Genomic DNA, 12,666 nt, shown 5'->3' on the forward strand with positions numbered 1-12,666 from the left:
AATAACCCTCCAGAATCTGCCTCTCTATCTGGTCCTCAATATCCCTGTTACTATTAGGGGGTCTATAAAGAACACCCAGTCGTGTTATTGTCCCCTTCCTGTTTCTGACTTCCACCCACACTGACTCAGTAGATAATCCCTCCATTCTGCAGCTGTGACACTATCCCTGGTTAGCAATGTCACAACCCCAGGTCCCTGTCTTTTTTTGAAAGATCTAAAGCCCGGCAGACTCAGTAGCCATTCCTGTCCCTGAGTTATCCAAGTCTCTGTAATGGCCACAATGTCAGAGTTCCACATATTAATCCATGCTCTAAGTTCTTCCGCTTTGTTTATGATCCTCCTTGCATTAAAATAGACACATCTCAAACCATCAGGATGAGTGCACCTTTGCTCTATCAACTGCCTATACTTCCTCACAAACTCCCTACAAGCTGCCTCTACTTGTGTGCCATCTGCCCCATCCTCTGCCTCTTCAGTTCCCACCCCACTGCAAATCGGGTTTAAACCCTTCCCAGTAGCCTTAGCAAACCTTCCTCCCAGGATATTGGTTCCCCAGGATTCAAGTGCAACCTGCCCTTTTTGTACAGGTTACACCTGCCCCAAAAGAAGTCCCAATGATCCAGAAATCTGAATCCCTGCCCCCTGCTCCAATCCTTCAGCCACGCATTTATCCACCACCTCATTCTATTCCTATTCTCACTGTTGCGTGGCACAGGCAATGATCCTGAGATTATTCCTTTGAGGTCCTGCTTCTCAGCTTCCTCCCTAACTCCCTTCAGGACCTCCTCCCTTTGTTTACCTATGCCATTGGCACCAATATATACCAGGACCTCTGGCTGCTCATCTTCCCATTTCAGGGTATTGTGGACGTGCCATAGGGATCAGTGCTGGGTTCCCTGTTATTTGTCATCTATATCAATGATCTGGATGATAATGTGGTAAATTGGATCAGCAAATTTGCTGATGATACGAAGATTGGAGGTGTAGTGGACAGTGAGGAAGATTTTCAAAGCTTGCAGAGGGATCTGGACCAGCTGGAAAAATGGGCTGAAAAATGGCAGATGGAGTTTAATACAGACAAGCGTAAGGTATTGCTCTTTGGAAGGAAAAACCAAGGTAGAACATACAAGGTAAATGGTCGGGCACTGAGGAGTACAGTAGAACAGAGGGATCTGGGAGTATAGATACAAAATTCCCTAAAAGTGGCATCAGAGGTAGATAGGGTCGTAAAGAGAGCTTCTGGTACACTGGCCTTTATAAATCAAAGTACTGACTATAAGAGTTGGAATGTTATGGTGAGGTTGTATAAGGCATTAGCGAGGCTGAATTTGGATTATTGTGTACAGTTTTGGTCACCGAATTACAGGAAGGATATTAATAAGGTTGAAAGAGTGCAGAGAAGGTTTACAAGGATGTTGTCGGGACTTAAGAAACTGAGTTACAAAGAAAGGTTGAATAGGTTAGGACTTTATTCCCTGGAGTGTAGAAGAATGAGGGGAGATTTGATAAAGGTATATAAAATTAAGATGGGTATAGATAGAATGAATGCCAGCAGGCTTTTTCCACTGAGGCTAGGGGAGAAAAAAAAAACAGAGGTCATGGGTTAAGGGTGAAGGGGAAAAAGTTTAAAGAGAACATTAGTGAGGGCTTCTTCACACAGAGAGTGGTGGGAGTGTGGAATGAGCTGCCAGATGAAGTGGTAAATGAGGTCTCACTTTTAACATTTAAGAAAATCTTGGACAGGTACATGGATGAGAGAGGTATGGAGGGATATGGGCCAGGTGCAGGTCAGTGGGACTAGGCAGAAAAATGGTTCAGCACAGCCAAGAAGGGCCAAAAGGCCTGTTTCTGTGCTATAATGTTCTATGGTTCAGAAACATCACGAACTCTGGCACCTGGGAAGCAAACTACCATCCTTGTTTCCTTTTCACGTTCACAGAATTGCCTATCTGTCCCCCTAACTATAGAGTCCTCCATTACTACTACCATCCTCTTCAGTTACCTACCCTTCTGAGCCACAGGGCCAGAGACACGGCCACTGTTGCTTCCCCCAGATAGGTTGCCAACCCTAACAGTACTCAAAATAGAGTACATATTGTTAAGGAGACGGCCACAGAGCTGCTCTCCACATCCTGATGCTTTCCCTTACCTCTTCTGACAGTCACCCATTTATCTGTCTCCTGTGGCCCCAGTGTGACTACCTGCCCGTAGCTCATATCAATTACCTCCGCGCTTTCACTAACAAGCCGAAGGTCATTGAGCTGCAGCTCCAGTTCCCTAACAGTCTCTAAGGAGCTGAGGTGAAGGCGAAGGTAGTCATGGATGAGAACTGGATCCAAGATGTCTTTTTCAGGTACTGAGCTCTATTCCTCAGGTCTGAACACTCCAAACAGTTTGTGAGTCTAAAACTCAGCTCACTGTGAAGACCTGTTCCCCAGGAACCCCAAACTCAGCCGCCTGCTCAAGGAAGCGTGGGCCAAATTCTCGAATGGTGAAATCCCAATTGCCAAATGCTGTAAGCCAGTGTTTCCCAACATTTTTACACCAACACTTCCCAGAGCAATTTCATACTTGCCAACGTTTCCAAAAGCAATTCCATACTTGCCAACGTTTCCAAAAGCAATTCCATACTTGCCAACGTTTCCCAAAGCAATTCCATACTTGCCAACGTTTCCCAAAGCAATTCCATACTTGCCAACGTTTCCCAAAGCAATTCCATACTTGCCAACGTTTCCCAAAGCAATTCCATACTTGCCAACGTTTCCCAAAGCAATTCCATACTTGCCAACGTTTCCCAAAGCAATTCCATACTTGCCAACGTTTCCCAAAGCAATTCCATACTTGCCAATGTTTCCCAAAGCAATTCCATACTTGCCAATGTTTCCCAAAGCAATTCCATACTTGCCAACGTTTCCCAAAGCAATTCCATACTTCCCAATGCTTCCCAAAGCAATTTCATACTTGCGAACTCTTCCCAAAGCAATTTTGTACTTGCCAACGCTTCCCAAAGCAATTTCATACTTGCCAATGCTTCGCAAAGCTTTTTCATACCTGGCAACGTTGCCCAAAGCAATTTCATACTTGCCAATGTTTCCCAAAGCAATTCCATACTTGCCAACGTTTCCCAAAGCAATTTCATACTTCCCAACACTTCCAAAAGCTATTTCATATTTGCCAACACTTCCCAAAGCTATTTCATACTTGCCAACCCTTCCCAAAGCAATTTCATACTTGCCAGCCCTTCCCAAAGCAATTTCATACTTGCCAACGCTTCCCAAAGCTCTTTCATACTCGCCAACGTTTCCCAAAGCTCTTTCATACTTGCCAACGTTTCCCAAAGCAATTTCATACTCGCCAACGTTTCCCAAAGCAATTTCATACTCGCGAACATTTCTCAAAGCAATTTCATAATTGCCAACGCTTCCGAAAGCAATTTCATACTGCCAACCCTTCCCAAAGCAATTTCATACTCGCGAACGTTTCTCAAAGCAATTTCATACTTGCCAACGTTTCCCAAAGCAATTTCATACCTGCCAACGTTTCCCAAAGCAATTCCATACTTGCCAACGTTTCCCAAAGCAATTCCATACTTGCCAACGTTTCCCAAAGCAATTCCATACTTGCCAACGTTTCCCAAAGCAATTCCATACTTGCCAACGTTTCCCAAAGCAATTCCATACTTGCCAACGTTTCCCAAAGCAATTCCATACTTGCCAACGTTTCCCAAAGCAATTCCATACTTGCCAATGTTTCCCAAAGCAATTCCATACTTGCCAACGTTTCCCAAAGCAATTCCATACTTCCCAATGCTTCCCAAAGCAATTTCATACTTGCCAACACTTCGCAAAGCAATTTCATACTTGCCAACGCTTCCCAAAGCAATTCCATACTTGCCAATGCCCCCTGAAGCACCTTCATACTTGTCAATGCCCTTCTTAGAAATAATATACTCTCTGGCATCCCTATAGTTAAAAACATGCTATTTGCTAACATGGGAATAATGATTCAGCTTTAAGTTATTATTTGTCTTTAAACCTAGCTTACAGTACCTTTGATACTAACGCCTTGATCTCATAGGCATGTGATCAATGTGACCCTTGAGCTTAATGATGTTTAGCAAGAGTTGAAATAACTGGTTCAAGTTGTGATAGCAAAAGCCTTAAGAATGAAGGGGGCATCTCATTTCTTGTTTTCATCATCCAAATTAGTGATTTATTATGTGAAGAGAAGTGGTCGCAATACCGACACTTGCAGAACCTGACTAGTCACCAGCAGCCAACCAGAAAAAGCTCCTTTATTCCCATTTTTTTTTGCTTCCTGCAAGTCAGCCAATCCTCTATCCATGCTAGTATCTTTCCTGTAATACACACCTCTTACTTTGTTGAGCAACCTCATGTGCAGCATCTTGTCAAAGGCCTTCTGAAAATCCAAGTAAACAACATCCACTGACTCTCCTTTGTCCATTCTGCCTGTTACTTCTTCAAAGAATTCAACAGATTTGTCAGGCAATATTTCCCCTTAAGGAAACTGTGCTGACTTTGACCTACTTTATCATTTGCTTCTAAATACCCTGAAACATCATCCTTAATAATGGACTCCAATATCCTCCCTGAACTGAAGTCAGGCTAACTAGCTTATAATTTCCTTTCATCTGTCTCTGTCCCTTCTTAAAGAGTGGAGTGACATTTGCAATTTTCCAATCCTCTGAATCCATTCCAGAATCTGGTGTTCTTGAAAGATGACTACTAATGCTTCCATCTCTTCAACAAGCTCTTTCAGAATCCTTGGCTGCAGTCAATCTGGTCCTGGTAACTTATGTACCTTTAGACCTTTCAGCTTCCCAAGCAGCTTCTCCTCATGGCTTAATAATTGCTTTCTATTGGCATTTAAAAAGTTTCCATTAATTTTTGCAATATTATATGCTCTCTCTTCTCTTTTAATGATGTATTTGACTTCCCTTGTCAGCCAAGGTTGTATATCTTCACTTTCAAATACACCTTCTTCTTTGGGATGTATCTCCTTGCCTAACAAGAGAGAAATTTGCAGAAATTCCACCTATTGCCATTCTGTCGACATCCCTGTTAGTGTCCCCTTCCAATCAATTCCTCTCTTGTGCCTCTGTGATTCCTTTTACCCCACTGTGATACTGATATATCTTATTGGAGCCTTCAAGTTCAGATGTAACCCACTCTTTTTGTGCTAGTCATAGCTTCCCCACAGGAGATTCCAAATGACCCAGAAATCTGAAATACTGCCCCATGCACCATTCCTCAGCCATGCATTCATCCTCTGAGTAATCCTATTCCTATCATTACTGACATCTATAGGTATGTTAAAAGCAAAAGTATTACAGGGGATAAAATCAGTCAACATGAAGATCAAATTGGTCATCTATGCATCAGGAATGTCTCAGATCGTGTCTACAATATTTTGGAGAGGGAGGGGGAGAAGCCAGATGTCTTGGTACATATTGGTACCAATAACATAGGAAGAAAAAACAATGAGGTCCTAAAAAATAAATTAGAGAGCTAGGTAGAAAGCTGAGAAGCAGGACCTCCTGGGTAGTAATTTCTGGATTGCTGCCTGTGCCATGCGCCAGTGAGGGTAGAAACAGGATGATTTGGCAGATAAATGCGTGGCTGAGAAGCTGGTGCAGGGGGCAGGGCTTCAGGTTCTTGGATCATTAGGATCTCTTCTGGGGGAGATATGACCTCTTCACCTGTACCCAAGGGGGACCAATATTCTCACAGGCAGGTTTGTTAGAGCTGTTGGGGAAGGTTTAAACTAACTTGGCAGTGGGGTAGGAACCAGAGTGAAGGACGGATAGTGAAAAAGCAAAGATAATGTGCAGTCAGATTGTCAGAAAGGGCAGGCAGGTGATGGGACTTAGTTGTAGCCAACAAGCTGAGTATTAAATTCATTAGGGATGCAGAGTCAGAAAGGATAGCAAATACGGTATTCAAGGTGTTGTATCTAAATGCACATGGTATAAGAAATAAGGTGGATGATCTTGTTGCAATATTACTGATTGTCAGGTATGATACTGTGGCCATTACTGAATCGTGGCTGAAGGATGGTTGTAGTTGGGAGCTGAATGTCCAAGGTTATACGTTATATTGGAGGCATAGGAAGGTAGGCAGAGGGGGTGGTGAGGCTCTACTGGTAAAGTATGGCATCAAATCAGCAGAAAGATGTGATATAGGATCAGAAGAAGAATCCTTATGGCTTGAGTTAAGAAACTGCAAAGGTAAAAGGATCTTGATGGCAGTCATATACAGTCCTCCCAACAGAAACTGGGAGGTGGACCACAGATTACAACAGGAAATAGAAAAGGCAGGTCAAAAGGGCAATGCTATGGTAATCATGGGAGATTTTAACATGCAGGTTGATTGGGAAAATCAAGAGAGTGAGTTTGTTGAATGCCTAAAAAATAGCTTTTTAGAGCAGTTTGTCGTGAAGCCCACTTGGGTATCAGCTATACTGGATTGGCCGTTATGTCAGTATTTCAGTGGAGTAAAGGAAATTACAGTGGTATGAGAGAGGAGTTGGCCAAAGTAAATTGGAAAGAGCTGTCGGCAGGGATGTCAGCAGAGCAGCAATGGCGTGCATTTGTGGGAAAAATGAGGAAGGTGCAGGACACATGTATTCCAAAAATGAAGAAATACTGTACTCAAATAGTAAAATAGTACAATCTTGGCTGACAAGGGATGTCAAAAGTGTTATAAAAGCAAAAGAAAGGGCATACAACAAAGCAAAAATTAGTGGGAAAATAGGGGATTGGGAAGTTTTTAAAAACCTACAGAGAGCAACTAAAAAATCATTAGAAGGAAAAAAGATGAAGTATGAAAGCAAGCTAACAAATAATATCAAAGTGAATAGTAAAGGTTTTTTATCCAAGGATGTTAAAAAAAAGAGAAATAAGATTGGATATAGAACCGCTAGAAAATGAGGCAGGAGAAATATTAACAGGGACAAGGTGATGACTGATGAATTAAATAAGTACTTTGCATCGGTCTTCACTACCGAAGACACGTGTGCCTTATGTTGTAGTGTATGAAGGAAGAGAAGTGGGTGTTACAAGAGAGGTGCTCAAAAAGCTGAAAGACCTAAAAGTATACGGCCCTCCTTACCTGCGGGGGATTGGTTCCGGGACGCCCCGCAAATACCAAAAAACATGGATGCTCAAGTCCCTTATTTAACCTATCTTAATACGGCGGTCTTCAGGACTCAGCGGAACCCCAGACCTTATATAACCTGTATCAGTGTGGTGGACTTTAGGATCTGGCGCAGCTCTGAATCCGCAGGGTTTCTGTTCATGAAAATGATCACGATCACGACTGAAAATAAAGTGAAAGTAATAAAGTGATTGGAAAGGTGAAACGCCATCGGTCATTGGAAAAGCATTAGACTACAGTCGGTCAATGATTGGAACAACTTTAATGGAGCATTTGAAAGGCCCTGCCCCGAAGAAAGCTACAATAGACAAACGTTTTACTAACTGAGGCTACATAATACCGGATGTATCTGTCCCGACTTCTAGTCTGACTTAAAGACGGAACTCGTTCATAACCCAGGGACTGCCTGTACTTTAAAATCATCTTTTGATTACATAATACCTAATACAATGTAAATGCTATGTAAATAGTTGTTATACTGGAAACACGAGGAAATCTGCAGATGCTGGAAATTCAAGGAACACACACAAAATGCTGGTGGAACACAGCAGGCCAGGCAGCATCTATAGGGAGACGAAGGACCTGACGAAGGGTCTCGGCCCGAAACGTCGACAGTGCTTCTCCCTATAGATGCTGCCTGGCCTGCTGTGTTCCACCAGCATTTTGTGTGTGTTGTTGTTATACTGTATTGTTTAGGGGAAAATGACAAGAAAAAATAGTCCGTACATGCTCAAACAACGAGTGCTGGAGAGAGAACTTCCGGGTTTTCCTGATCCGCGGTTGGTTGAATCTGCGGATGCGGAACCCGCAAATAAAGAGGACCAACTGTGTAAGTCACCTGGACCAGAGGAACTGCACCATAGGGTTCTGAAAGAGGTAGCATTAGAGATTTTGAATTATCTTTCAAAAATCATTGGACTCTGGCATGGTGCCAGAGGACTGGAAAATTGCAAATGTTACTCCACTCTTTAAGAAAGCAGGGAGGCAGCAGAAAGGAAATTATAGACCTGTTAGACTGACCTCAGTGGCTGCAAAGGTGTTAAGAGTCAATTGTTAAGGATGAGGTGATGGAGTACTTGGTGACATGGGACAAGATAATACAAAGTCAGCATGGGTTCCTTCAGGGAAAGTCCTGCCTGACGAACCTGTTGGAATTCTTTGAGGAGATCACAAGTAGGATAGATAAAGGGGATGTAGTGGATGTTGTATATTTGGACTTTCAGAAGGCCTTTGACAAGGTGCCACACATGAGTCTGCTTACCAAGTTAAGAGCCCATGGTATTACAGGAAAGTTACTAATATGGTTAGAATATTGTCTGATTGGTAGGAGTGGGAATAAAAGGATCCTTTTCTGGTTGGCTGCCAGTGACTAGTGGTGTTCAGCAGGGGTCAGTGTTGGGACCATTTCTTTTTATGTCGTATATAAATGATTTAGATGATGGAATAGATGGCTTTGTTGCCAAGTTTGTAGATGATACGAAGATTGGTGGAGGGGCAGATGGTGTTGAGGAAACAGGTAGGATGCAGAAGGACTTAGACAGATTAGGAGAATGGGCAAGAAAGTGGCAAATGAAATTCAATGTTTGAAAATGCATGGTCATGCACTTTGGTAGTAGAAATAAATGCGCAGACTATTTTCTAAACGGGGAGAAAATCCAAAAATCTGTGATGCAGAGGGTCTTGGGAGCCCCTTGTGCAGAACACCCTGTAGGTTGAGACGGTGGTGAGAAAGGGAAATGCCATGTCCGCATTCATTTCAAGTGGTCTAGAATACAAGAGCAGGGATGTGATGCTGAAGCTTTATAAGGCACTGGTGAGGCCTCACCTTGAGTACTGTGAACTGTTTTGCACCCCACATCTTAGAAAAGATATGCTGGCATTGGAGAGGGTCCACAGGAGATTCACAAGGATGATTCCAGGAATGAAATGGTTGGGGGGGGGGGGGATCTCATTGAAACCTTTCGACTGTTGAAAGGCTTAGCCAGAGTAGATGTAGAAAGTATGTTTCCCATGGTGGGAGAGTCTAGGACAAGAGGGCACAGCATCAGGTTAGAGGGGCGCCCTTTCAAAACAGATGTGGGAAAATTTCTTTAGCCAAAGGATGGTGAATTTGTGGATTTTATTGCCACATGCAGCTGTGGAGGCCAGGTCGTTGGGTGTATTTAAGGCAGACATTGATAGGTTCTTGATTGGACAGGGCATCAAAGGTTACAGGGAGAAGGCCAAGAACTGGAGTTGAGGAGGAGACAGAAAAAAAGGATCAGCCATGATTGAATTGCAGAGCAGACATGATGGGCCAAATGGCCTAATTTAGCTCCTATGTCTAATGGTCTTGTATGTGGAGCTGCAGGCGATCATAAGTAGATTTTTTTTCTATTTGGATTTTCTTGGGAGATAGGCACAGAATCAAGAAAACTGAAGCAAAACAGCAGTGAGGTTGTGGACCAAATGAAGAAAACAAAGCAAATTCGGGTGGATAAATCCCCAAATGCCAAGGTGACCCCTTGGACCTGGAGCAGAAGTATCTGGCCAAGGTATTTAAAACTTCTTTAGCCACCACTGAGGACCAGAAGGCTGCAGGACTGATAATGTTCCAGTATTTAAGAAAGGCTCTAAAAATAAAATGTGAAAATATCGCCCTGTGAACCTGACATCAGTAGTGGGTAAATTATTGGAAGGTATTGTGAGGGACCGGGTATATAAGTATTTGGATAGACATGGACCAATTAAGGACAGTCAGCATAGCTTTGTGTGTGGTAGGTCATGTCTAACTAATCTTATAGAGTTTTTCAAGAAAGTTACCAGGAAGGTTGATGATGGTAAGACAGCATGGCCTTTTGCAAAGCCTTTGAGAAAGACCCACATGGCAGACTAGTCCAAAAGGTTCAGTTTTGCATGAGAAGCCAGATAATAAATGCTAGCCTCTTAGACTAGAAGCCTCTGTCTATTGGAATTCTGCCGAGATCAGTGCTGTTGTTTGCCATCTATATCAATGATTTGGATAACTGGATCAACAATTTTGTTGATGATACCAAGATTGAGGGTCTAGTGAACAGCAAGGCAGGCTATCAAAGCTTGCAGCAGGGTCTGGATCAACTGCTAAAATGGTCTGAAAAGTGGCAGATGGAAGTTAATGTGGACAGGTGTAAAAGCCAGCTTAAGACTTTCATAGTACACAGTAAGGCACTGAGGAGCATGGTACAACTAAGGAAACCGGGAATACAGACTCATAATTCCTTGAAGTGCTATAACAGGTAGACAGGGTCATAAAAGGAGTTTTTGACACATTGGCCTTCATAAATCAAAGTATTGAGCACAGGAGTTAGGATACCATGTTGATATTATATAAGACATCAGTGAGGTCAAATTTGGATATTGTGTGCAGTTCTGGTTACTACTTACAGGAAGAATTACAATAAGATCAAAGAATACAGATTTTTGTGGCACTTGATGACCTGTTATAGGGAAAGATTGAATAGGTTAGGACTTTAATCCCTGGTGCATAGCAGCACAAGGGGAAATTTAGACAAGGGAATTTATATGAGGGGAGAGGTATACAAGGGGATTTATACGAGGGGAGATTTGATAGAGGTATACAAAATCATGAGGGGATAGCAAGCAGGCCTTCCACTGAGGTCAGACTCAAGCAGCACTCAGGGTAGTCTCTACCATGACAGAATTAATTGATGGTCAACATTAATAGCAGTATGTATAACAGCATAACAGCGCCATGGCCCGGGTTGAATTCCGCTGCTGTTTGTAAGGAGTTTCTACATTCTCCTTGTGATCATGTGGGCTTCCTCTAAGTATTCCTGTTTCCTCCCCATTCCAAAGCTGTATAGGTTAGCAGGTTAATTGGTCACATGAGTGTATTTGGATAGCACAGTTTCCTTGGGCTGGCCTTTTGCCAAGCTGTGTTTCTGAAAATGCAGAGAGATCACGTGTCAGATTCTATCACCACAGACGATACACTGGTCAGTTTCTATTGCGACAGGCCAATCATAGACTCTACGACAGGTGGCCAATCACATTTCACTCTCTAACACAATAGACCAATCACAGTTTAATCTCTGCAGCAACAGACCAATCACATTTCAGTCTCTACCACAACAGACCCTGGGTCAGTCTCTACTACTACAAATCAACACAGTTCAGTCTATACCACCAGAGACAAATCACAGTTTAGTCTCTACCCAAATGGACTTATCAGAGTTCATTTTCTACCATAACAGTTCCATCACAGATCAGACTTTTTCACCACAGACTGTCTATATGACCTGAGAGCAATCACAGGTCAGTCTACTGTTATGAGTGATGGACAGATCTGATGGACAATGGGGTGCAGAGTTACCCATCCCCCCTCCCTGAGAACCATGAACTATTGCTGTTGCTATGCTGCTCATGATAGAGAGAGACGGAACACAGGCAAGAACATTTGCTACAGATAAGAGGGGGAGAGAGACTGTTGATTAACTGTATGATGACTCTTCCTGGATTATTTACTTTCTACTACAAGGACTGTACTTGGCTCATTAACATTCCTCAGGAGATAGCAGGAGCAGCCTGATTTGATGAACACGGTCATTCAGAGTTGATGGATAGCTGAGACCCTGTGAGTGGGGATAAAAGACAGGTCTGGAGAGACACCATTCAGACACACCAGTGGACACTGATTGAGTGTTGGAACCCACAGAAAGGTGGGGGCTTCGAAGACCGAACCAGGAGATCGGTCACAAAGCTCACAGTGTGACAGCAGGGCCAGTGGGGACTTGTGTGTGTGTCCACTCATGCCAGAGTGACGAGTCCACCACGGAAGAACAGTCTAGCTGAAGACCAGAGGGGTCATAACTGAATGACCACAACGATACGACGGAATAAGAAAGCAAAGGAAGGTTTGGCTGCTGTAGCTGTTACCTCTCGCTCATTCTCTCTCTCTCTCTCTCTCCAACGATTTCAACACAACAACCATAACTACTTCAGCATTTATAAACTGAACTTTATACTTTTCTATGACAATTCATTTACCCCTAGACATTGATAGAGCTTGTTTATTATTGCTTATTATTATTTCTACACTTTTAGGTTTATTACTGCTAACTTGTTTTATATGTATATTTGTATTTTTGATATTATATTGTGTAGTTTACTAATAAACACCTTTAGTTTGGTACCACCAGACTCCAATGGGTACTTCTATCTTTGCTGGTCTGACACCTAGTTATGGGCTACGTAACACTACCAATCTTCATCAATCAGTGTCTAAATATCCATGACACCCCCTCCTCCCCAGCAGACAGGGATGACCCAACTTCTCCCACTCACCTCCATGTGGGAAGAACTGAGAGTAGATTTGTTTGAAAGTGTCCTCGTTAACAACACCACTGGGGCATTCCTGGAAACAGAAGAAAGTTAAGAGTGGAGCTCTGGTGGATCCACCATCCCATTCCCTTGAGGGTGGGAATTCACCCACCGCAATAATAAAAATAGTGCA

The 12,666-nt window shown here is 42.9% G+C and overlaps 1 protein-coding gene across 1 annotated transcript in view; it reads right to left on the reverse strand.

Moving 5' to 3' along the window:
* Positions 1–12,666, reverse strand: part of LOC132405280 (Kv channel-interacting protein 1-like) — a 320,304-nt gene that overhangs the window by 239,798 nt on the left and 67,840 nt on the right. The window contains exon 3 of the mRNA XM_059989963.1: positions 12,498–12,567. Within this exon, the coding sequence (XP_059845946.1) occupies positions 12,498–12,567 (70 nt within the window). The remainder of the gene's footprint in view (positions 1–12,497; positions 12,568–12,666) is intronic.

This window comes from Hypanus sabinus, chromosome 15 (genome assembly GCF_030144855.1).
Source record: "Hypanus sabinus isolate sHypSab1 chromosome 15, sHypSab1.hap1, whole genome shotgun sequence".
Taxonomy (NCBI): Eukaryota; Metazoa; Chordata; class Chondrichthyes; order Myliobatiformes; family Dasyatidae; genus Hypanus; species Hypanus sabinus.